Genomic DNA, 26753 nt, shown 5'->3' with positions numbered 1-26753 from the left:
AGTTCGTCGATGAAGAGGCGCTCCGACGTCTGTGCGAGTTCGTTTAGCCGTGAAAAATAAACGAGCAGCCCGGGATACTGTGGAACAGTTCGTTTTTTTCTTCTACGTGGAAAAAAGTCAGCTCTCGGGTGTCTGGCGCGGCGGCTATATTTATTTATTTATTTGACGGGAAATAACCCCCTGGGGTTACAGAGTGTGTCGATATAAAAGAGCAGGAGAAAAAAGAAAGCGGATAATTAAGTGTTATTTCCTAGGAACTAGGATAAGAAAAGGGGAGAGCAAGTGTGAGTTGAAGAGTGGGGTCGGCGAACGGTCGTTAATTCAGGGGTTGATTAGAGCAGGCGAATATTGAATACCGTGAGGATTCAAGACTGGTGGAATAACTTGTGTCGTCCTTAAATTACGTAAGACTGTGGGAGAGGTGGTCGCGAATTTCTTATTTTAAATTATCTAATTACAGTTTAAATTTCCCAAAATCGAATTATACGAAGCTTAATAATACCTGAAAAATCTTATGAATTCTTTTATGAATACTGGCGGATCGAGGGGGTAAGAAATCGCCAAAACTACCCTCGCTTAATTTAAGGACAGCCCCCCTAGCATAAGGTACAAAGAAACAGAGTAGATTCACTCCCAACTACTTGTAAGACTCCTTGACAGCAATGTTAAGAGGTCAGGTCCCCAGAGAAAAGTCGGAGAGACAGCGGCCATCTTGGCTGTTGAAACAATTACAAATCCGAGTAATTGGATCACGTCGCCGATATCGGTTTTATGCGATCTTGCATAAAACAGTGGATTCATCCTTTACGATCTCGTGACGTCGAGATCGCGAGGGGCACGGGAACGAGGAAGAAAGTGAATCGAGAAAAGGTTTCGGTGGTCGGCGAGCGGACGTTTCGTGACGGTTGCTCGTGAGTCGCCGCGGGAAACCGAAAGCTGAAGCAACGATTTCTCTGCTTTTCGCTAACGGGGGCCCCCTTGAACGCTACGCAACCGGGCAAGCAGCACTCGAGGGAACGGATGTTTGTCAACCGTCGTCGGCCCTTAATACGACGCCGAGTTTCATTGGGAGGGAGAGAACATAATTACCTTGGAGTTGAGCATACCGTGTCGCGTCACTGTTCCGGAGTTACTACCTCCGTTGGAAAACTTGGCAGCCTGGTTCCCCAGTGGCTGACAGCAGGGGCACAGAGCGTTCCTTCCACCCATATTCCACCATTTCTTCGATATTTAAACACAGATAGCGGGGGGCTTTAAAATCCCCTTGCCTTTGTTTCGTTTCTTTAATCGAAAGCCGATTTCCCGGCACCTTTTCGCGAACAAAGGTCCTCCTACTTCACGGCTGCCCCTGGAGCGAGTTCTGAACGCAAGTGGATCGCGTCGAGGATCGCTTCAACGTCCAAAATACCTGCTACAGCTCTGCCCCTATGCCCATGGAAATCAGCAGTGCTCGAGGACACTGCTCGGAACCTAGATCGTTCCGTTCCGTGGAGCCTTGGCAACCTGGACTGACACCTGACCTCGGGCCTCCTCTCAGGCTAAGAAGCCAAATCATCGATTTCGTGGAAGAGCGCGTGAGGGGCCTCAGAACGGTGGCTGACTCATAATTCTCCGTTTATTGAACAATGGCTGTGGTTACTATAGGAACGTGACGACGGAACGACGACAACAGCACGCGATCGGTGGTATGCTGGCTACGTAGCTGCAGATACCGTATGTCCTCCCCGGGGCTGGACAATTTCTATGGATCCGTTCGGAGGGTCTGCGCAGAGGCTGCTGGAGAGGATCGTTGTGGAAGAACTCGATAAAGTCGCGGGAGAAATGGAGTCGATACTGGATGTATGGTGAACGCGTTAGCCCGTATCACCTGCCGGCCAGACGCGATCCTTTGAAGGAGCGTGGGCCCGCTTTGTGGCGGCTGCGGCGCAGGATACATCCTTTGCGACGTCCTCCGGGCTATGTTCTTCGATACGTCGAGGTGTCGATGGCTTCCGTACAACCATCTCTCATGGTTTTCATAGACGGAAGGCGGTTTCAGTGCGCTGCAGATGCACCGAGAGTGATTCCAGCAGAACAGATCGAAGGGTACGTGTGTTGAGTTCCAAGTTGTGGGATATTCTCGAGCACTCGGCGCCATTTTTCTATTACTAGCTTCAGGAACAAGGCGGTATATTTTACGTTCGATAAAATTCCGTGATCGATGGGCTCGGAGAGTCCCCCAACACTGCCGAAGAAGATTTGCACGGCAATCAGCTCCTCGCTCGAAATTCCCTGCGAAGGCAATTTCGAATCGCGCCCTGTGTACCGTCCCGTCGGCAGTGATTATTTAAATTAGCGGAACAATCGGAATCGGGAATTACCCGGGGCCAATTATTTCCTCGTCGAATCGTTTCGTTATCAAGCGGGGCTGGCAGGGCAATTAGCCGGGCATCTTTTATGCAATCAACACGGGGGCGCCGTTACAAAGCGGGCATTGATAACGCGAAAGTTCGACAAAAGCGGATTACGGTTACAGCGGCAATTCGGGCAAAAGCTGGCGTTTCCGTGTCGGCCAAGTTTCATTAATTACCGAAGTTCCGATGATCGGCCGATCCGATACACGCCGTGTCCTGTTGCGCCGAGCATGCTCTGTGTCACGTATCCGATCCTGCACCCTGTAATTTCCACGGCTATCGCGAGCCATCGAGTTACCGTCCAACAGAACCGTAAACGATAAACATTCGCGCTGCAAGCACCCGCGGTATTTCACCGGAGTAGCGCGCGAACAATGCTGCAGCGAAACTGGAGGCGCACCTGCCTCGGCTCTTTTCGCTTTTCAACGAAAATTCGTGCGCAGAATCAACGATCGTGGTAAGCGAGAGTTAACGTGGAAGGTAGTTTACTTGCGTGTTTCAGACAGTATCGAATCGAAGTGGGTGGAGAGGCGTACATATGTGCAGAGCTGACGCATGGTCTACGGTTGAATTAAGCTCGACGACGCGGGAAAGCTGTGCAACTCGAGGGGGGAATATTTCCTGCAGAGGGAAATGTTTAGTTAATAGAGATGGGTGGAATAGAGGGAAGGAAACGTAGCGAAGGTCGAGACGGCGTGTAATATCGATCATTCGACGGCTGAATATTCCCGCGGCGATATTCACCCGCCGCGGCTCAAAGGCCGAGCCTGAAAAGTCGGGAAAGTCTGTTGGCCATCGCATGCCTCGCCTGCCACCAACGTTATTATTCGTATTCCGCCGACATAATCGATCGCGCGCGCGCCAGCAATGTGTACGAGAAAAATGTGTGGCAATCTCTTTTCACCGCGTTAACCGTGTATTCCCAACCCCCCTGCTCCGTGGCAACGCGAATCCGCGATCCGGCATCGTTCGAAACGCTGACCCCGTTTCCCCTTCGACAACTTAACATCGCCCGTGTATTTTTTTTCTCATCCAGCGGAGCCTCGGCGCAATTTGATCACCGTAAATAAATACAGATTATTTAACCTGCCCGGCGTCGTTATAAAGTATCGCGCGCTTGCTGGTTATATTTCACCTCGCAAACTCGCCCCGTCTTGTATAAATCGCACCGCTAAAGTGGCGTTACAGTTTCTGATTAAACGGAAGCGTATTCTTCGTTCCATTTCGTTCCGCTCTCCCCAACGAACGCTCCGGGGGCTGCAATTTCTCCGCTGAATGTCTCTTAACGCGGAGGAATTCAATTCCAAACCCGTTGCTTCCCAGGAGTTAGGTTGCCGTAGTTAAGTTTCTGTCGTCCGCAAGGAACTCGCGATCACACGTCCCTGAGCCGAAATTCGCCGGTGACAACGCGCCCATTGTACCCCTGGACAATAGAGGCGGGGGCCCTTTTAGGGCGACGGGGTGCAACGCCGGGCCTGCAGGTTTGGTAAATCCGTGCAACAGCTGGAATCGTCGCAATCCACGCAGAAACCGGGCCGAGCCGGAAGTGAGGATCGTTACCCGACGCGGTCAGCCCGTGTATAAATTTTGCCTGCCACCGAATGCCCCGTGTCCTACCATCCACCCCGACCCTCCAGATCGATACTGACACGTTAACCAAGGGGGGCTGCTTTCGCGCTTACTTCATTACAACTTCGCGCGACGCACTGTGGAATTGAATAGACACAGTCCTCTGTCCGGGATCAGTTCCAGCCGTGGAACGGCTTCTTGACTCATCCTCCATCGACCAGCAAGTCGGAATACAGGGAGGCCCGAGTATGGGAGAGTGGACTCGAGCATGAGGGGCTGATAAGCGTGGGGCATGTCCAAGGGGATCGTACGAGCAAACTTTAACCCTTCAGCGTGCAAGGATTCTTTTCTAGAGTGGCATCTAGGTGTGGGGCGAGTTGCATTGGTCGCGGCACTGAAACTTCTTGTGGAGCCGAGACGAATGCCACTTTCATTCGACAACTGCTAATACAGGAAGTATATGAAGGGTAAGGAAGGGAATGACCATTTTTCGTGATTATAGAATTTTTTGTTGCCGCAACTGGGACCACAGAACTTTCGAATGTCTCCACTCTTCCGTCGTCAAGGTAAAATAAGAAATTATTTAAGAAGGAAATTACATTCATTGATCCTTGTTTCTTTACTGATGAACTAAAGTATTAAAAATTAATTTTCTTGATAAGGCTGTTTGGTGGCATTCTCTGTTTTTGTACTTGAAGTGCTTACGCCTGAGTTTCGGGTGTCCACTAGACCTCGGGCCCGAGCCCTACTCGCTTCAGAGCTCGTCACACCGCAGCACAGTGGGGAAATTTCGCGATTTTATGGCCAAAACCACAAAAATAAATTTTTCAATTCGACAAAATAAATGCAAATGTCAATTGAAGAATAAATAAAAAAATCTTTTTCGTTCGTAATTTTTGTAAGTGCTGTTTTCGGATAATTTAGTTTCTCATATATTATAACGTAAATGTGCCGAATGTTATATGTTAAAAATAAGTCTTGAGGTTTTGACCACGAAAATGGATATAGTTCTTCAATTGACATTTGTATTAAATTTGTAAAATTAAAAAATCTGATTTCTGTAGTTTTGTGCGCAGTTCCCCGGCAGTTTTCGTACGACGTAGCCCTGCTCGTCGCCCCACGCCGAGAGGTTAAGCCTCCAGCGCTAAGCGAGACGGAAATCTTGTAATGCTGAGTCGTACACGTCCGTAATACAATCTCGCAGCGGTTAGGCGGTAGGCTGCGGCGCGCATCCGAATGCACGCCGCGAGACCGCGTAATGAATAACGCGCGCGTGAGCCCGGCGACTGCGTAAACACGCTTTTCGGACGCGGTGCATGTCGCGTTTCCTTTCACGGCCCCGCTAAACGGTGCCCGTTACGTCAGCGGCCTACTCGAACAAGCCCGGGCCCGCCGCGCGTGCAACTGGATAGTACGAGCGAAGTATCTCTTTCTTCCCCGAGACAGGAAGCAGAAGGAAGGTCGGGGGCTTCGAGCAGGTACGTCGGAATGCCTTTCGGCGTTGCACCCTTGGAATTTCTTCCCACGGCCGTCAAACTCCAAATCCCCCGGCATTCTCCAGCACCCTCCGCCCCTGCCGCACGATTACCCTCCGAGGCCCACCCTTTTGAACGCTTGCTGCGGAGGCTGGACGCGCGCGGTGCGCTCGAGTGTTCGGCAGGCTCTGTGCGGCTTTATTAGATGGTGTTGTTGAATCAACAAGTACTCGGAGATGTAAGCTTCTATCGGCTCCGTGTCTGCCTGTTCTGTCTAATTAAGGGACCACCAGGAATAGAAGCTTGACGCCTTCGCCTTTGATGATAATCGAAACCGTGGGTCCTCACTTTCTCGGCGAAATTGTTTCCAGACTTCGATTCCTCCGGGCGAGGAGAAATCTTCCGGCGAAGTAGATTTGGCGCAATGATAAGTGTTCCCCCGTGGACAAAGATGCAGACGTCTATTCTTCCCGAAGGGGATTCGCCAACTTTCAAACTCCCCGCGACGGATCCTTCTTCCAACGCCCGCTACGCGCTTCGCTCCGCGAAGTAACGAGAGAGTAAACTCGATCGATCTCTGTTTGCTCGCCAAAGCGACGGCGATAAATTCATCGATGCCAGCTCGTTCGGAGCTCCGAGTTCCGCACGGTTCCAGGAGACGCGGAGCGCCGCGAGTCCTGAGGCTCCTCGAGAAAACTCGAGGGCAGCGTCGATTCGTGGAAAACTTTCGATGGAAATGTTAATGAGCCCGAAGTTCCAAGGATCTCTTCCGCTTCCTCTCCAACCATTTTTCTTCCTTTTAGGGCTCGCTTCACAGTGTCCCTAGGCGACCACGGTGGTCTGGTTCGTCAAGCGGTGCAATTAGCTTCGATTAGATAACCCTGTCACTAGGCATCGTGGTCAGAACTCTGAGCGACCGAGCTGCGTTAAAGCTTCGGATAGCGTCGGATACTTTTTACCACCGTTACCTGACACTCACGGCGGACTTCGTCGTACTCGAACCGATGCTTCGCCACTTCACCATCCAATTTGTACATCTATGTAACAATCATCTATCAGAATCACCAACTCGACTTCCATTCGGCCGAAGTAAACACCCCAAAGAGCATCTCGATGCGTTGAACACCCTCCACAGAGAGTTTTTCGCCGCCCGCGATGTCGAGCCCCTTGTAACGGATTTATGAGAACGCGAGAGCAAACGGGACGGGCGTGGATATTCCAGGAAACACGGTTGCTACGCGAGTGGATGAGCCCGCGAAGGGAAAGCCGGCGCTTCACAGCGGGGGCTCGTGAATTTTTCAGCAAAGCAAGCATGCAGAAGAGATTTTACAGAGCCAAGCAAAGTAGCCCCTTCCAGCTCGGTTGGAAAAGTAGCGCTCCTCGCGGGGATCGCGGCACAATCGATAGACGGGCGCACGTCGATAATCGAAACTCCTAATTGACTGTCGCGGATCGGACCGCGTAATCTATCCCGTTCCACGAGAACCTGGCCGCCGTTGATGGAACAGCTTCCATCCAAGCAGATTCTATGCGCCGCGAGATCCGGATTAATTTCATTATTAAAAGGGCCACGCGTCCATTATGGCGAGTGGCCTCGTTGCTGCGGTTATTCAGCAAGCTTTCCGTGTATTCCCGATGAGATTTCGGGGGTTTCAGGGCGGCTTACGGGAAATTAAACTAAGCAAATGGGAGTAACCATTATGACGCTCGGATATTCTGGGCCAACGGGCGAAACTTTTGCCTTTAAAGACCGAGCACTGGTTAACCGTGGCTTCTTAAGTTCGCCACGCTGTTCCAGCTTCGATTAGTTTCTGGGCTTGGGTTAGGTCAGGCTGGCCGAGCACGCGTCTCGAATAAATTTCGGCGATCGGCCGGAAATCCTTCCGCCACTGTGCGCCCGTATCCTGAACCAGCTCTCGATGAAAACCACTCGAGTCAAGAGACACCGGCGATTTTCGTTCAGGAAACGGCGATACCTCTCGCTAACCCTTCCCGCGGCAAATTATTCAATACACGGGGCGGGATTGCGCGCCGCTGTTTGGGAAGCCAATCGGAATATCACGGGCGTGAAATTCGTAAAACAAGAGACGCTTGTTTCCCTGGTGTTCCATTATGTTGCATGGAAATGTAATTTACGCGATGCACGGTCAATTAGCGACGCTCCCGTTGCCGATACCTCGACGAGGCGAAATTCGAAAAATTTGTACAGAACCATTTGTACAGAAATGTTTCCATTAAACAGGGACTCGGAACGCCCTCGCTACGTTTCCATTTGTTTCGCCAGGCGCGCGACCAGAGCAAATACAATAATCGACCGACTAAATAATCGCTTCGGACGAACAGTTTACACTAATTATCACGCCGATTCAAACACGATGAAGGGTTGTATAACTACGTACTGTTGAAAATTTTAACGTTTCGATGGTCCTTAACAATTGTTAGCTGTCAATAATATTAACCACACCTCAGTTCGATCTAAAACTGCGTAACAGTAATTATCGAATTAAGGATGGGGGTAACTTAAAAAATATGGGTTCTTCGATAATTACTTTTACGCAGTTTTGTAGATTTTAAAAAAAGATGCAACTTTTGTTTAAACTTCTTTCCAATATCTCTCACCGTTCTCGAGATATTCCACGAAAAGGGAAATTCTGAATTTTTTTCAAGGACTGATTTCAACCCTCAAAAACCGCAAAAATTGCATATTTTTCTGAATTTCCGGATTGCCTAACTTCTCTTCTTAGTGTACACAATACTATTCCACCTGTCCGACTCCTCTTTAAATTCAAAGTGTGTCCCGAAGAAGAATCCTTGCTACTTTGAAACTATGTGGAACGTTTGGAGGCTACCCAAAACACATTTACAGGCGGCGATCGGAAAACAATCTTCTGGAAGACCTATCCATCTACAGCGCGCTACTTAAGCAACATCCCTCCGTTTCTCCAGCTGGACGGCAAATAGAGGCGATTCCACGGTAACCGTGATAAAAAGGACCTGCGCTGGTGACAGGAGGGGAGCAAGCGGCGGTGGCGATGGCGACTAACGGTCTATCAGAGATATTAATAGTTCCGGTTCACCTTCGACAGAAGAAAGGGCCGAATTGAGGAGAGCCAGGGACGATGGGTGCGGTGTAGTGGCCGACCTTCCACTATGCGTTCGTCTGGCCGACCACCAGCATACTGACCGCCACATCCACCCCCTCAACAACGCCCCCAGGAACTGCTCCCTATAGCATCTTGGTATTTGCGAGGCACCCAGCCGGACATATCGAACGCTATCGGATACCAGCCACGGAGATAGCGGCTGATTTCTCACCGTACCTATTGCGCCCTAACCTGCGGCCCTTTCTAGTGCGAAGGGGTGAGTAGGGAGGGTCTATGGGCGACGTAGTCGTCGCCAACTGGTTGGAGATTACAGAGATAGTGGGAGAGCTGGGAGGACTGAGGGTGTATCAGTGTGAGGAAAGAAAGGAGTGATATAGATTAGACAGGTTTTTCGGATAAGGGCGATAGAGGGCTGACACGACTGCAACGGAACTCGAATCTAACAAGGGCAGGACAGGGTGTGATAGACATCGATTTTGATGAGCCTTGGCACGATGCATCTATGTCGAAAATAAATAAATATCTACATGGAAATTATTCAAAATTTCATAGTGGCCGTGGGGTTTTAATGGGTAAAAATGTCACAGCACCCTGGCGCCCCGGGAGATTTCCCTCTGGAGGCGCCGGAGTGCCTTTCGAAGATGTCTCCACGTTAAAAAAAATTAGAATTTTTTTTTCTACATTATTTTTTTTATCCATTAAAACCCTACGGTCAGTATGAGATTTTTAATAATTTACATGTAAATATCTCTATTATTAAGACCTATTGGCTTAAACGCTTGGGCAGCTATTTACTTATTTTCGACATAGATCCATCGTGCCAAGGTTCTTCAAATGTCTATCACACCCTGTACTCCCCTTGTAAGTAGAAGGTAAATGTCAATCTGTAACTGCTGCAAGTTGAATCGAAGCCAATATGATGATATCCGACCATGTGCTGATTTGATCGCAAAGGAATATTCCTGACCTGCTCCTGACCTGATCATGACCTGATCCTCTCCGCCAGTACCAATTTCAATTCTTCAGCTGCTGGTGCAGCCTTGACACCGATCAATCCGCGAAATCCAGCAAATACCTGGCTTTCGAATTACGTCACGCGCAGCAGTCGCTTATTTACTCGGCCGAAAGTGATTCAATTTTCCATTAGCGGCCGACGCGCAATTACGCTGCGCTATATTTCCCAGGGACTCGCATCCGACGGATGTTTAGCGCTATAAAAACCATTCCGCGGCGGTAATATCTGTAACGAACCTGCAGCTCTTGCTGTATCCTGTAGTTGTTACACACCCGTGCTTATTAATCGCCCTAGCAAACTGGACTCGCGAATTCTCCGGTGTCGCACGAAGATCATCCCCCAATTATCACATTTCCAAGCTCGGCGCGTACTAGGAACGTATAGTACTCTAGATACGTGCAATAGCTAACAGTAAGTCGCGCGGAGAAAGGAAACGCCGCGGAAATGGTCTCCGAGGCGCTCGTGCGCGATATTTATTTTTATTCCCGGCAAAGTGAGGGATAATTGGTGAACGGGGGAGGTCGATAACGGTGCACCCCATTTGGCTGCCGGGAATTTTCCACATTTCCGTGAGAGTCCCTCTAATATCGTCAACCAGGATGCGCCAGTGGAAACTGCTGGGCCCGGTCGTACGGCCGATACACTTTCGATATAAATTCTAGTAATCCATTTCCCAGGTAATTCGGCTCCCATCTCTATCCCCTTAACGATCCCCCTATCTAACCACGGGGGTTGCCACCCCCGCCTCCTATGTATCGCGTCGGCGATTTTATTTCCTTCGTTCCTTTTAATCTACAGTTCTACCCTGGTGCCATTGTCGCGACTGATCGGTGGGACCGTGATTAATCATCGATTAAACGTAATTATTTCGCCAAGGTTCCATCGAAAGGACATCGATTATCGTTGCTATCGATGCAATCCTAAGTAGCGGACGACGATGCAATTCCGGATCTTGTAGCTTCGTGTTTCCCAGTTTCGAGTCAATTAGAAAAAACTGTTTATAAAATTATTGCTTTGACGCAATAAGTAGTAGTTATCGAGTTGATATGTTTTTATTTCTAGTTTTGGCGAAAGAATATTCTATAATAAAAATATTAATATGAAAATAAATAAAAATAGAAATATTAATGTAAGGAAAGTAGATGGCACTTTCCTAAAGCTACGTGAATCATCCCGCGTAATAACGACGGTCGGTAAGCAAACATCGAGATGCGAGAAAAAAAGATAAGGTGATGAGGAGAAACACATGGCTGAAATGAGTGTGTACGAATGTATCAAAGAAACCAAAGAAAGTGTAAATATATAATAGAGTGAATAATAAACATTGAATGTTGTTTCTTTGATTTACAGGTATGATTGTAATAAGTAAACCTTAGCTCATAAGTTTTTAAAAAAATAATAAAAATCCTCTTTGGTTTACGGAGAAACAATTCAGTTTACTTATTCACAACCGTTCCCATAAAAGGAGGGGAATTAATTGTATCACTGAACATTATATTAATATTAGAAAAATAGAATTAATATTAATATAAATATTTCTATTTTTATTTATCGGATTTCCATGGAACGTGCACCAAGCGATGTAAAATTTTTTTACATACACATATCACTCGTCGTAACAGAAAAACTGTGAAAAATGGAGCTGCACTCCTCTCGTTGCAAGGTCCTAAAATTGTCCTGTAATGTCGAGATCTCTCAGAGGTCCAATTATTCTCAGCCCTTCCATTTAGACTTGCGGTAGAGGCATCTGCGTTGGGAACAAATTTGCAGGCTACATAAAGCCGCGCCGCGATGATATCCCCGCGCGCCATCGGCATTCGGGAAAGTCGAGCAAACGAGAAGGATCGCCGCGGCACGGTCGACCGAGACTTCTGATTAAAGTGAGTGCACCGTCAACGAGATAGAGTATCGCGAATAGAGGAACCGCGCGCCTCGAAACAAAACCTAGCCTGCCCGACCTAGCCCCAGCCATCGCAGCCGACCGCCGAGAGAGGCGAAAGAGCGTTGTGGTGGCTTCGGATATTACGTGGCGGGAGAATCATCCCAGAGAACTATGACGCGAGATTTTTCGCCAGGTCCGGTCCTAATTGGATGTTAATCCAGGGCACAAAGTGACGATCTCGGCGGGCTTAAATCCCTCGTTACCCGGCGTTCGCCGAGATTTTTCGCTGGCAAGCCCGCCGGGAAGTGGATTCTTCAATGCGCGCGGCGGCCTTCCCTTCTCATTTTCTTCGACGAGTCGCGTTGCTCGGAGGAAATCCGGGCCGCGCTTTAATAAGCCAGCGGGGTGTATCGTTTTGCTTCCGTTAAATAATTTCGAGGAACGTTAAGGAGCCAGTGCCCGACGGGGGCTCGTTTGCCCCGACTCGGCTGGAAATTAACACTCGTTATGAATCTCCTGGACCGCGTGAAATATACGCGCCAGCTTTATGAACGACCCCCTTCGTTCGTGCAGAATATCTGGCGCACCCCGCACGCGTCCCTAAGTAGTTCCTTATCCAGGTCAAATTCAAGCTCGTCCAAGTGCCTGCGCGTCTGAAGAATCAAGCGAAACTGATTCCCCCATCTCGATACAGGTAAACTTCCTCCGAGTTTCGTCGCCGCTAGAACCACCCCGGCGAGATTACAGGATAAACGCGTAAAAAAGGCTTATGAATGCCAAGCGACAGAGGGATGTCTCGGGCCCGACGTGCAAAGCTGAGCCATTGGCGGAATTTAAAGTTCCGCCCTCGGCTGGCTACGTGGAGAGCCCGTAAGTTTGATAAAATCCCCTTTTCCGTCCGCGCATATTCCTCTCGGTTTTTTAGCCCCTCGTCTAATTTCACTTGCAAATTGATCCCCTGTTGCCTCGAGAGGCTCAGACGGCGATATCGGCGGGCGCAATTTCAAACACGTGTTCGGCCCGACGGAACAACTTGGGCCGCTGCAAGAGCGTCCGCGGAGCTGGAAACTGTCTATCGTCGTCGCGGGGGCGGATCCGATCCCCAGATTTCGTTGGGATCGCCGTCAGGCGACCCGAGAGTCGGCGGATCGGTGTCAGCGGGGCGTAAGCCGCGGCCTTCTGTATCCGCTTTTCCGGCTCGAAATCAATTTTCCGTCGGGCGGCCCAGGGCTGCGTGCGAGCCGAAGAAAAGGAGAATGAATATCGACGAGAGTGGGTAGAGCGCGGAAATTGCAGTCAGGACGTCGAGGGGCTGGGGAAGAGGACGAGGAGGATGGCGCGACAGTGACGAGGCACGTTCGTCCGGATAAAACTATCGTCGAATGATGCAGCCAGTCGGCCGTGGCAAATTTCCCGCGGATTATTCGAACGTGCACGACAGCACGGAATAATGCGGCTCCTTCAAACGGGCCGACGTGCTCGCGTTCAATACCAGCTCCATGCTTTTTAATCCCTCGCCAACGGGGCGCTAATTCCGCCCATGATTCTGTCACACATCTACGAATTCGGGGAGGAACGTGCTCGGACTGTTCGGGGTACATCAAATTTTTTTTTATAAGGACCTCGTTACATATGCACACAGAGTAACAAAACTGGGTATCAACAGCAGCTGTGTTGCCTCAAATGCTTACCGACTAATCCTATTCACACTCAATACTGTATAAATATTAGTGCTCGGACTCTGTAATTTCACTTTATAGAAATTTGTAAACTATGGCTTTTCCCGTATATTAATAATAATAATAATAAAATTTTCGCGGCAAGTCCCGATGATGCATTCGCGGTGAAATTCGAACATTATATGCATACGTAGCAGTGGAGGAGGACAAGGATAAAAATCCCAACACCTTATTTGACGTCTGCTTTCTTTCCAAAGTGCCCAGTTACCTATCAAATGCCACTTAGAACTTCCTAGTCTCGGGGGAAACACTCGCGCCTGAATACAGAGGGTGGGAAAGAGTACGAACACACCGCGAGACCACCCTCGCGATCCGCAATTATTACGCGAAGCTTCCAGCTCCTTTTTCATCGCGGGGGTGGAGGAAAGAACGGGAAACGACGCGGGGCTTAGCGTCGAAATCTCCCGGAGCGCCATATCTCAGCGCGGCGGGGATTAAGACGGACGTAGAACGCATTTCGCGTCGTTTCCACGGCGAAACCGGAAGATACGGGTTTATCGATAACGCGGCCGCTGCAACGTTCCTCGGCGCCGATACGTTCCGGTTCGTTCGTGATTCGCCGCGTAATCCGAACGTACGGCGTGCCCTTTTAACGACCCTTGGCGAGGCCGAGTTATGTACCGCGCTGTGGGCACCGGGGCCATTAAACGACTTTTTGTACGCCGGTTCAGTTGAGGTACCGCGGGGAAAGGGAGATTATTGGCACAGAGGTGGAAAATTTGCTTCGCGTAACGATTGACTTTGAATATTAAGTTTCCACGAAATTCCCCGTTGAAGCGCGTACGATTGAATCCGCGGAACGGTACATAGGTGTACCTATGAAACGGCAGAAGCTGAAATGCTGGTACTACCGTGCTCGACGCTTCGATATGAAAATATCATTCGCCAGCGTGCAGAGAGAAGGAAGCAACGGCAGCAGTTCGAGTCGCGTTAAATTCGCATCGATGAGTCCCCTAGATAGGCAAAAAGGTAGAACGCGAAGGAAGGAGACGACGTTCGCGTAGCGGCGTGGAGCGGAGGATGACGCAGGAAACTAGGAACCCGCGATTCACCTCCGCGAGTCGGAGGGAAGCACAGCTGGGCGATACCGTTTCCAGAAACGAACGACGGGGTCCCAAGCGTATCGGCGCGAAATTGTTGGCGAAACTGCGTTGAACGGCTGGCGGATTGAACCTGCTCGCAATTACAAAGCAGGCAGGCGAGCAGATATATCCGAGGGGAGGACTTTTTCCCCGTACCACGGCGAAAACTATGTCGGGGAGTTCTTTCTCGATGCTCGACGAATCCTTGGCTATTTACTCACCCGGCTCTCCGCCGGGTCCAATTCGCTGGCAGACCGGCGTTAGCAGAGGCAGTTTTTCTCCGGGAATTTTGTTTGAGTTCGGTTTTAATGAAAAACCCACCGTCGCGGCTCGATTCGTAGCTTTGGAAGGAGTCTATTTAAAATTGCTCTCAGTCGTCTCCGTCAACTACACTCGAAACGTTCAGCCGAGTCGCCTGTCGCCCGCGAAGCGAACTTTGCCCTGGAAACGGCTGGACGTATCGCGTACGCGAGAGTTCCAGATGAAAACTTATCGATCTCCATCGCTGCCCAGCCAGTCTCAATTATCCTGATGGGTAAAGCACGCTGCCCTTCGCTGGTGCGTCCGGTAAACGAGCGATGCGTCATAATCTGTCGCGAAGTTTCAGCGCGGAACGAGCCAGAGAGCTTGGAAATATGCGAGAGCTCGCAAGCAAGCTACTAGCCCGGCATTAAACAGGAAATGTTTACCGAGCCCCTAGAAGCCTGAAACACCCGGTTGCTCGAAGAAGGCAGCAATTAGCGAGAGACTGTCGCGAAACAATAACGATCGAGAGTCGGTCGAAAACGTGTCTAAGGGGGTCTCGCTGGGATCCCCTGGATCCCAGATCCTTTCGATCCATTCTCTTTCTAGGCAAGGTTCGTGTGTCGTTGAACTCGACCACGACCCCGCGCAACGATTTTATTCGCCAGCTCGCTGCCCCGCGCATTCCTTTCCCGAGGAAAGTCATTCCGTGAGAAAGCAGGCACACACATGTGATCCTACACCGATTACCAGTGGAAGCCTACTACCGTCGAGCCCCCAAAATTCTATGCTCGTCATTTTCTCCGCCAATCCTTCGTCTAAGGTACGCAAAATCCTCTCCGATGCGATTTCGTGGAGTATCTGCGAGGTAACCTTCCTTGGATGCTGCACCGGCAGCGTTAATTTAAGGATATACCGCTATGCTCGCCTGCAGTATCTCGCCGGCGACTGACCCGACACACACGATTTCGCAGTTTCGTTGGACGAGTAACGCAAATGGCTGGCGGGACGGCGGATCCACGGGGAAAGACTAAACAGGCAACGGTGCAAGAGTACCGCTCGGTCGTGTAACTTGGATAATGGAAGGCAATTTAGCCTGAATGGGATCACGGGTATCGATCTCGTCGCGGAGCAACAAGGCGAGGATTCAGCCTCTCATAGAAGCTGTCACCGTAAGACTGTATGATTAATCGAGGTGGGCTGTTGTTCGGGCGGACGGGGCTATGTACGCGGCGCTAAGTCTCCGCGAAGATTACACCGTGCCAACGCTAGTCCTCCTCCATCTGCCTCGTCCGCGGCAATCCAATTTATCGCTCTGCACAAGCCTGTCCCTTGCACAAGGGACGCCGGGGCTCCTCGTGAAAAACTGCAACGCGGACGTGCAATGGAATCTCGCCGTATCGATCCCCGTTTTCCAGGGGAACGATTCCGACGGGGGGGGGGGGGTGGTATCGAGCGCGGTGCTCTTGCCTCTGAAGACTCCATTTCGGAGGTAAATAGTACAAGTGCTCGGAGGCCCTTGAGTTCGAGTCATAACGCATCGTGAGAGAATCTGTTTACGATTTAACCTTGTCGTAAGCGAACCCTTTCATCGTTAAACCTTTCCAGAGGCGGATTTTGAAATTTAGCGCCCCTAGGCTGCTGCCGCCCTTTCCGTGAAATATCATCAAATATTTTAATTGAGAAGAGCTGAGAAAATTTCATAATTAATTCAATGTGAGTGCTCACAGGTGAGTTTTTGCTAATTCGGTATATGGAAAAAAAGTGAATTGTTTTTAAAGTTATCTTAAGCCCTTGTGTCCAAACGTTTTCCAATTTCTTTCGTTAAAAATTGGTCGTTACCCGAAATTTGCAGCACCCCCAATTTGCAGCACTCCAAATTTGTAGCTCCCCAAATTTTCAGCTTTCTAAATTTGAAGCACTCTAAATTTTCAGCTCTCCAAATTTGCAGCTCCCCAAATTTGCAGCTCCCCAAATTTGCAGCTCCCCAAATTTGTAGCTCCCCAAAATCTGCAGCTTCCCAAATTTGCAGCTCCCCAAATTTTCAGCTCCCCAAAATTTGCCGTCCGAGGCTGCAGCCTACTTAGCCTATACAGAAATCCGCTCCTGACCTGTTCATCAACAGACCACAGTAAACTAAATTAAGAGAGCAGCTATGGGTCACAGAAGTAATTCCTTCCTGAACCAGAAATCGTGGACATTTTTTCAATAGGGGTTCTATTTCCGAGGGGCGTGAGAAATCGCGATTGTCCTTTCTAATTGTCGCGATTGTGCCTGGTGCTCGGCGTCGTGGACGTTTAATGACGCGGCGATTATCAGCGCTCGCAATTAACGCGACACTTGCCACGGTGAAATCGATTCGCTCTAGTGCATCCCTGCCGCTGTCAGCCCCCCCTGGACACGATACGGGGGCTCGATTCTGCGGTCGGGCCACGAAACGAAAACAGCTCGATGGACTGTCACGGGGGGATCGAATGTCCCGCAGGTACGCCGACAACTGTGCCACGAAATGCAGGATCGCGATTCCCTGGACCGGTCGGTGTCGAGTTGCGGGCCCAGACTCGACGCCCCGCGGGCCAGGTGACTGCTCATTGTCTTAATTATTGGCTCGGCGCAGAAGTTCCTTCGCTTTGTTCAATATACAAAAATATATTACAAGTTTCTTTAATTAAAGTACAGAACTAGAAATGTTTATTCCAGCACTCGACTATACACGTTATTATTAGTGCTAGGGAAATATTATTGCAGAAATATTGAGCCAAAATAAATTGGGTACGAATCTTTATACTTTTCAGTTTAGTTTTAGTTTTTTCTCCACCTTTTGTTTTCTAATGTTATGCTGTGACACTTACACTTATACAGAGGTAAGGCCCAATGGCAGCTTTAGCTGAGCCTCGCATTTTCACCATCCTATGTACTAAAATTCGTGAAATAAAGTCGGGAAATAAATAAGAATAAATCAGTTTGTCAATTTCTATAGAAATTATCCATACTGCGTGAATTTCAGAGTAGTGGAATAAATGGATGATGTAGGAACTGAAAGAAGCTACCGTGGTATTTCAATAGACGATAAGGGAACCTCATCGCGGCTGATTTTACAAATTACTCTACCTCCGCTAGAGAAACACCGCAGACCCCTCGCCCCTCGCGAAAACACAGCAGTAAAACTGAAACGGCGCGAACACGACACGGGGTTTTTATTCGATGAACCGTGCTCGGTCCTCCCAGTAACGAGGCCATTGTGGTTCCAATAATAGCAAACTGGGCGAAAAACGATGGGCAAAAACGGAGCGCGGAGCAAATTGGAGCGCTGAGTTTATCGACCCTGGAATATTGACAATCGGAAGGGCATAAAAAGGGTATCCCGGGACATATGGAACGCGCCACAGGCACCGGATAAGAATCTCGAGTAGCGAGTGCCGGGCTATTCCGACCACCTGGCACAGGGAAACGCGCGGAATATTTCGGGCATGCACATCATCCGCGAGTTCGGCAGCGAATTACATCGAAAATCCGCATTTCGATTGCTCCGCTCGACCGCAAGTCGGGAATAAAAGCCAGCGCCGCGCGCGCAACATAATTCGCTAATTGAGACGTACTGGGGCGAGCGCTCGAACAATGACGATTTCGATTCCACTAACGCCTCACGGACCTGTTACGAGTTTAAATCCAGAAAAATTCGTTGCACGCGCGAAAACGCCCCGATCGATCTATTTCAGTCGGCCTGTCAAGTCCGTCGCGAAAATACGACGAGGGAAATTTTCGCACGGTTAACGCCCGTCCTGCAGGATTTGCGTCAAACATCCCCTTCGGTCGCGTTTACACGCGGGGGCTAGGTAGCGGTCCACGGCTGCGATTTCCCCGGGAAAAAGGCTCGCTGCAAGCTGCCGAGCAAACAGCAGGTTTAGAGAGAGTTTGTTATAGGTGTAACTAGGTTCCACGTTGCCATGCGTTTCGCTGCTGGCGCAAGGGATCGCGTTTTAATCTGTAGGAAGCCTATCGACGATCTCTGACCCCGTCGAAAGTTATTCAGAGGGGTCTATTAATTTTATTAGCATCGTTTCTATTATCGCATCGGACTTTGTTCATTGGGACACAACCCGAAAATCTAACCACAGTGCGAAATGGGTCATTTGCCTCCTAAGGCCCTCTCGAGGAGGGTCTCGTGGCTCAAGTGGCGCGGGCAAGGAGAGTTTCTAGGTCCAAGACTCTCGACACGCGATTCCCTTCTCTGTCTCTATCCACGCGCTCATCCTCCTCCGAGCCTTCTTCTTTTGTGTGCTCGCTGGCTCTCGTGGCCCCTCTGCCGCGACAGGTAGCCCTCTTGATCCGTCTCGCGAGGAAAGACGACGAGGCAGAGCTAGGACACCGCGATCTCTGCATGCTCCGACGAAGGCGACGAGGAGATCCCAGGAGGAGGACTTGGTGGGAGAGGTTCACTTTTCATTTTTGTCTATCCCACGTAAGGGAGGGGCACATTCGGGGGAAAGTGAACCTTGGACGAGGGTCGTGACGTGTGTTGGGAATTTGAGGCAGAAGGTATTCCCCTCTGGGTTTTCTTGAAGTCGCGGCGCGTCGGGCGGTTGCACGGCGCTTGGGATCGATGATGCATCGGTACAAGGTTCCGACGACTCGGTGCTCGGCGAGCAACGTCAAGAGGAGCATACCCGGAGCCGCGCAACAACACGAAAGCCGTCACGACTTTCGTGCAGCTGGGCTAAGAGGCCCGCCGCGATTCTTTCCCGGCGAAACAGACACGGCTCGGGGAGTTAGAAAGTAAAACAGAGTAAAAGAACAGCGTCTACTGCGTGCGGTTAATAGCTTCTTTCACCGAGCCACGAACAGGGGGAGCGGATGATAGCCGCCGACTGTAAGCCGATGGAAACGTCAACCTTGCTCCGTGAGCGTGATAATTAAAGTTATCGCGGGGATGCTCGAAGGAAAACACGAGACGCGACGCGAGTGGGAAGCAAGTTACACCCGCCCTAAGCAATTAGGTCGAAAAGTAGCAAAGCGGATTTCGCGCGGAAATTCTGAATCCGCTCGAAGCACGCATGAGCCTTCGTCTGTTTGCCGGCAGACTAAGGTGTCTCTGGTTGCACGTGTGTCAGAGTGAGAAGAATCAACGCTCGCTCGGTCGGTCTGCACTGCATTTGCAAGTTTAAAGGCGAATTCACAAGTCGACAATTACGAAGCAGATGGGGCGCGGGAACTACAAAGCTCTCTTAAGACACTTCGAGACTCACTTTCTTGTAGATCCATTTGATGCTCCGTGTAAATTTCGCCATCGGCGAGTCGTCGAGGAGCCACTTCACAGCCGTCGTCTCGTTCTCCAGCTTTTGTTCCGCCTGGGAGTCGCCCTCGGGGACTGCGACTTCCTCCCCGCAGCGACCCGGAGGGTCGTTATTGTCGGCGTCGAACGCGGCTTCGGAGTGCTCGCTGATCGTCGACAGTCTGCCCGACGAAACGGCACGCTCCATCTCGTCGAGGAGTCTCTCGGGTCCGAGCTGTTTCACGTGGACCAACCGAGCACGGTACGAGTTCCCAGGTCTCGTTGGGGGTCGATTAAAGGTCTTCGCGGCACGGGGCGGGAATCGTCGCCGAATTCAAAGCCACTGCGGTCTCGAGAAGCCTCGAGAGGGAGCTTCGCTTGGGTCGCTTTGCGGGAGATCTAGAGACTTGGGGGTTGCGAGGAATGGAGCGAGGGTGGAAGGGGACTTTTGGTGTACAGATCAAAAGAATGAGAGTAGAACAAGAGAGATCGAGTGTCCCTCTCTTTCATTCGCCGCGGCAAGAACGGAGGAAGTGGAAGAGATAGCGATCGCCTTTTTTCGAGACACTACTGCAGTTCGAGAAGACCCAATGGCAATGGTCGGGGAGAAGCGTTGGCGAGGTCCCTGGAATCCGTGGTGCACACACGTTGAAGGGTTTAATCCGGTAATCGCGTGCGTTAACTTAATCCAGCAATCGCTGAGGAACGTGCGCTCGGAGGGTGGCCAGGGGATGAAGGAAGAGCCAGGTGATTTACCGACCGAATCGCGCGCTGTCGTGGAAACGGGCCAGCAGGATTAAGGGCGAAAAGGGCAGCCGACCAGCCCCGGAAACACGCGTTTGCACTTAGGCCTGCTGCTCTTCCTCGACGTCCGCTCGCGAAACCCTCCACGGCGAAGGGGGGCGGGAGGATCATGACCCGCGGCATCGATCATCGATGCCACTTTCTTGATGACTGCAACTCGAGGGCCTTCAACTATCGTTTACAGCGAAGCAATCAACGGAAGAATCAAGACATCTCTGTTTAGCGACTCGATGAATGAGGATGCTAATTAAACCCGTAAATTAAAATCAAGCGGACCAAGAACCACTGCTAAGAAACGAGCCGCTGATAAGAATGATAAGTAGAATAAGGCACAGCTGTGATTAAAAACACCCAAACACCAGTGTCTCTCGAGCTAGCCAGACCCAACGAGGTGTTTGCTCGAGCAAGTTGAAGAGGAAGCTCGGATTTAATTAGGTGTCGCCGGGGCGAGCTTCTACGCGAGAGGATTATGAATGAAGTGTCACGTTCCAGCCCGAAAATAGCTCCCTAGATCGACCGTCTTAGCCGCCACGGAATTAGACGCCCCCCTTCTTTAATTCGTAATAACCGCGATACACCTCTGAATAATTAAGTGGAATATTTGATCGGTCGCTAATAGAAGGGGCTATTGTCCGGCTTGTTTTCAGCTGGACGGCAGGCCAGATGGTCCGCGGGGTTTCTGGGGCGGCACAGTTTTCGAGCGATTAAGGTTTCCTCTCACGGGCCGACGGCCTCGTTAATTTAAATGTCCCAGCGACTCGCCGGGAATAATTAATCACAGGAGGCCCGTAGATGCCGACGATACGGGAGCCCCGGTATTTACAGGATTCCTCGAACTTGTCGGATCACAGGGACAACCGATCGCAGCTAATAGTTGGCAGAGGAACCCTACCACTCCGCCGCGAACAACTGACCCTTTCATGACGCCAAACGGCCACCGCTCACTGCCACCACCCACTGCCGCCAGCGAAGTGCCTTTTCCATCACTTTAGAACAGTTGGCGCGGCATGAAACAAGATCCAGAATCGAGGACCGCCGCGGACCAGTTGCACGCGGTACTCGATCCGCCAGACGGTTCGCGTCACCGCAATTTAACAGCAACTGCTTGAATAGAATCACAGGCTTCTCGGCCGCGCAGCAACGACGCCAAGGAAGCTACCTGTTCACGCGCAACACCGTTACCGTGACTGGCCGACGCGAGGAATCTCGATCGAGTCCCATCGGCCGACGTCCGGCGATTTTTATCGCGCCACCCCTCTAATTACCGGCGAGCAACGGTAATTGCCCTTAACACGCTCGATCGTAGCTTTGTCCGGGGCCGACGCCGATCGAGAGGACTTCCTTGCCGCCGGGGACCAACCGAGCCCGCCGATTCATAAATTAATTAATACCGGGCCAGCAACGCGAAACGCGATCACAGAGGTGTCTTTTGAATATCCCTTGCGCCAGTTCGAGCCCCTCGGATTCACCCTCGGCGGGCCTCGCCAGCCACGATCGTTTTCCAAAATAGCACGGGTCTTAAGCTCTCCCAGAGACAAGGTCGTCGTGAAACCGTCGCAGACGTAGCCTCGTTTCCAGCCGCCGAACGGCTGATTATATTTATCCGAAACCACGCACTCCTCGTTCCCCCTAAACTCCAAGCACACTCGTACCGTGCTCTTCGGCCATGCTGCCGATTTTTCTGCGCGACACACGGGGATGGTTTCCAGCAGACACTAAACTCGCGGGCGACGCGGCGCGGAGGGCGTTCAAGAGACGGTCGCGGTCCGCTGCGGAGCTCGAGTGTTTTCCGCGAGCTTTTTGCGAGAGCTTCGAGTCGCCGAGGCCCTCGGTGGTGTCTCTCCGGCGGACGGCACGAGTGTTGTGTTTTGACTAGGTGGTTACACGCCGGTCCCTCGCCTCTTCCAACGACTCCGACGACTCCGACCACTTTATATTTAGACGTACACGCGACACGCTTTATTCCCCACAGTGCATTCGCGCTAACAAGCTGACCGCGGCCCCTATAGAGGCGCTCCACCCACGCCCCTGCCCCGGTCCCTCTCGCTAATCCGCTCGCGCGCTTACGACTCTATCCTCCTATCCGCGCGAACCGATTACCGAGGCGCCCCGATACCGGACCGTGTCACCTACTGATCTCGCGGTAACGCGATCCGGCTTCGATTACTGGCTTCGAACTTAATAAACTCATTTTGTCAATATTGTATATTTTCGTGCTTTCCCTTAACTTTCTATTGCGACACACGCTTTTTCAAAAATATCTTGCGATATTTCGCCACGACTTGTCTTTCTGATATAATTTCGAACCATTTTCGTAGAAATAAAAGGAAACAATCCAATTAAAAATAGTCGGGGGAAAGCGTGGATTTTCGGGGCATTTTCGCGATTCTCGACCTTATTCTGCGATCTTTAAACGTTTGTAGCTCGGAGCAACGTTAACCGATTTTCATGAAATTTTAGACACGTATACAACTTACTGCGATCTACAAACGGTTTTTTTTTAATTTTCATTACAAGCTCACAAAAAAAGTTTAAAAATCGACCTTTACTATTTTTTTCGCTATTCCAACCAAATACATTTTTTTTCAAAACGACGAAACGCGTCAGTTAGCAAACTAATCCTTCTAGCTTCTGAAAAAAACTCAAGTTGTTTGGACCAATTCCAAAAAAGTTATGTGATTTTAAAAAATGTCCGAATATTAATGCGAGCCACTGTACATATATACAGTGCCGACATAAATCGTCTGTATCAACCTGCCCCTGTATCAACTAGCCCCGGACTCCCCTCTACCCAGGGGAAGTTGATTCCAGATTCAACGGAGGGACAATATGTGCATACAGAGGGGATCTGACGTGCAGTTTTCATATCGAAGTCGGGGAAGGGAGACGTTTCCCCGATTTCGAGCCGGCGAGGACGCGCGGACCTGTTAAAAGGGCTTTCACGCCCGAGGCAATCGAACGAAAATGAAATTACGACGACGCGCTCGATCGGGAAACTCGGCGGGGAATCGCTCGGCGGCCCTCGACGCGCAGCCCGGGCACCTCCTATCGACTGATAATACAAATATCCGTCTACGTTACAAATTCAACGTCCGCGGGACGTGTACGCGCGTCGTGGCCACGTTAAGTGGATTACGGGGCATACATATGAGGATGAATATGTATGAGGCCGCGTACACGCACAGGAGGCGAGCGGTGATCCGTGTCACGTAGCGGTGGGCGTGTGCGAGACCTCGTATCACACACACGCGGCCACGCACCCTCCTCGCGCTCCAGCGTGGGAGGAGAAGAGACTTAGCGCGAACGCACCGTAGTCCCCTGGACAAGCGAATCGCAGATTTCGACCGCGGCTTCAGCTTGAAAGCGGGAAAGTATTGGATGCTAGATATACATCACAAACATCCTAAACACATGCCAACGCATCGCGACTAATCACCCTCGCAAAATTCTTTTGTACAGCGATAACAGATTTAGTCACCATCGTCGACCATCGCGCCTTCCGTAGTTCCTTCCACCGCATCCTTATGCCTCATTCCACAACTCTTGTATACTTAACCCTGTCCCAAAATCCTAACATCAGATCATTGCTATTGTTTAAGAGCGGAACCTCTGTCAAAACGCCGATCGAAAACTTCTGAATAAAAAATTCTTGAAAGTACTTAGAATTCATAATAAACTTGTTGCACTCGATTACCCTGCTACGGAATCCAACAGAATGAACCTGGGGAACAGTAGGATTTAAGGAAAAAAGGCCCAGATGGCAAACGTTTTGGGAATTATAGATAAATTTACGCGCGCGTGGTATGAAAATTGAAATAAGAAATATAGTGTTTGGATAAAATCATAATTTGATTTAAAGATCGGGGGCCTCTTGGACAGGGGCCCAGGTGGGAGCTGCTCATCGGCCGCCTGTTAAATACGCTACTGTGTGGCAACTGCTTTTCAGCGCGAGGATAATCCTGAAAGTAGCAGAAGTTTTCCTGATGCAGCTACATGACTTCAAATAGGTATATACCTAGTTATCTTCCCCGCTGAATGGGGTACGCAAAGTTGCACAGACGCTACAGCAGAACGCGCGTTATAGAGCGGAAAGCGGGCTGGTACATTAGCCTGAAAACAGTTTCCGGGTTTTTGCAGGTGTAGCCAGGATGCCTCGAATTTCAGGCAACTTCCTCGGGAGAAGTTTTTCGCGACGCGCTCGCGGCGAAGCTCTTTTCCCAGAAGGCGAAACGACCGGTCGCCTCTGTATGGAGCGATACCCGTGTACGGATCCCAGGGAACTTTGAAACAGCCGATACGTTATAGCGATCGCGATGCACGACGTCGGTTCTCGGACTATGCACGGCTCGTTTCCTAGTACTTTATCTCGGCTGGGTATCGGCATACGGCGCGCATTATAGCACGTGTGGGTACGCTCAAAACCAAATGCATCTGTCGCAGGGCAATTCTGAAAATCAGCATAATATAATAACCCGTTAAACTGTCCCTCATCTGAATGCAAAAACCATTGCATAAAAACACGCGTGTACTTTCTCAAATAAATCCCCAAAGAATCGATTCATTTTCTACCTCCCGACGGTAGGTAAACCCCCTAAAAGTGAGATCACGAGGGTGCGTGTTTCCACTGAGAAAACAGCGTCTGCTTCGAGCTAAAGGGCCACCGTCTCCGTCGTCTACGACCTACGTGTTCGCCCATGTTTTTCAGCCCGTGGACCAGACTCTGGACAGCGTCAATCGTTCCTGAAAGGCACTGTAGCCGAGCACAACGGGGGCTTTCAGCTTGGACCGCCGAACGACGAAGCGCAGAGAGTAAGTCGATGACAGATGAACTTCTCCCTTTGCGCGCCGTATCTCGACCTGCGCCCTTCTTCCTCGCTCCTCCCCCTGCTTCGCGGCTCGCGTTCTTTCTGACCGCGTGCAAAGCACTGCACTCTCTCCGCTTCCCGACGCGGGACATTTCGGAGCACCTTTGTGTTCCCGAGGCTTACAGAGCTGCAAGAGCGTCCCCGTTTCGATCCTACGCCACTCTTTGCGCATAATTTCCCCGGTGCTCCCCGGGGATTTGGGGGGGAAAGCCGTCCTTTGACAGAAACCTCGCTGACATCTCGCGCGAAGCAACATTGCGCGTTTCCCGAGCACGCGAGCTTGCGGCAGACGCTGCAGAAGAGCTCGCGGAGGTGGAATCAGCGCCGTCAGAGGGAACACGGTTGCAAGTAGGCAGCCTTAATTCGGCCGTTTGCGAGATGGGCAAATAAAGCAAGCTCGAGGGAGCCGAGCGACGACAGCGAATCCTCGCGTAACTACGCGCGAATATACGGGCGGGATTATTATATTCAAGGGGTTGCTCGAGAAGCGCCGACCTCTCTTTAATTAAAAGAAATCTCCCCTCGGCTGCAGGCTCATTTTCTGCTCGTAAATTCCATTCTTGCCCGCCCCGGAAGCAACCTACGCGAATCTCCCGCCAGGAGAAAACTGCTGGCACGCGGCGGCCGCTCGGAGAAGAAAAGTGAATCGCGGAATTTTCGCGACGGGTCGCCCAGGTGGTTCGAGAAAGCCGATTAGAGAGAGCGAACAAGCGAAGCGGGGTGTGCGAGGGGGAAACGGTGGGTCAAAGGTGGCGGAAAGTATGCAGGCTGAGGCGGTACATGTTACCCGCGGTTCGAGCTTGCTAATTAAGCGACAATAACGCGTCTAACGCGGTGTTCTCGTCGACATCTGTTATCATTCATCATACGCAGCGCGGGATTAAATTACGAGGGCCGCTGGGTAATTGTGATTCATGGGAGAAGGTCGATGGCGAAAGGTGGACTCGATTGTCCGGCTGACGCGTGTCGCGCTTCAATCCGATCACGAGTATCGCGTATGTACCAAAACAGTCGCGATATCCTCCGAGTCCCTGTTTTTCGGGGGTGAAAATTACGTGGAATAAAAGAAAAGGTGCTCGGGAAGGACGCCTTGAAAGTGCCCTCGGCGAGAACCGTCTGTGCTCGGCCGATCGAGCGACAGTTCTTGAGTAACGGGGGACCATAGACGAGGGACGAGCCACCCTTTCTTGCCACTCCGTGAAACGAGCGGCGGGCATTTAAATCGCCGCCACTTTCTCCGAGAGGGTCGACGGAAAAAGTCAATTGACCGTTTGCGCGCGAAACCACTCGAAACAGCATCGCTCTTTGCC

General features: G+C 50.8%; 2 protein-coding genes across 5 annotated transcripts in view; both read right to left on the bottom strand.

Annotated features, from left to right (window-relative positions):
- Naa20a (N-alpha-acetyltransferase 20 A) overlaps window positions 1-26753 on the bottom strand; it is a 188255-nt gene that overhangs the window by 20844 nt on the left and 140658 nt on the right. The window lies entirely within an intron of this gene.
- LOC143377749 (uncharacterized) overlaps window positions 1-26753 on the bottom strand; it is an 88706-nt gene that overhangs the window by 50772 nt on the left and 11181 nt on the right. Inside the window, exon 1 of one of the 4 annotated variants that reach the window (XM_076829404.1) lies at window positions 19749-22298. The exons of 2 other annotated variants lie outside the window; for them this stretch is intronic. In XM_076829404.1, the coding sequence (XP_076685519.1) occupies window positions 19749-19982 (234 nt within the window). In that variant the 5' untranslated portion in view covers window positions 19983-22298. Of the gene's footprint in view, window positions 1-19748; window positions 22299-26753 lie in introns of those variants that run through there. One more of the 4 variants, XM_076829406.1, reaches the window with a different exon arrangement.

This window comes from Andrena cerasifolii, chromosome 16, assembly GCF_050908995.1.
Source record: "Andrena cerasifolii isolate SP2316 chromosome 16, iyAndCera1_principal, whole genome shotgun sequence".
Taxonomy (NCBI): domain Eukaryota; kingdom Metazoa; phylum Arthropoda; class Insecta; order Hymenoptera; family Andrenidae; genus Andrena; species Andrena cerasifolii.
The sequence above is the reverse complement of the archived record's forward strand: the minus strand, read 5'-3'. Positions and strand labels throughout refer to the sequence as shown.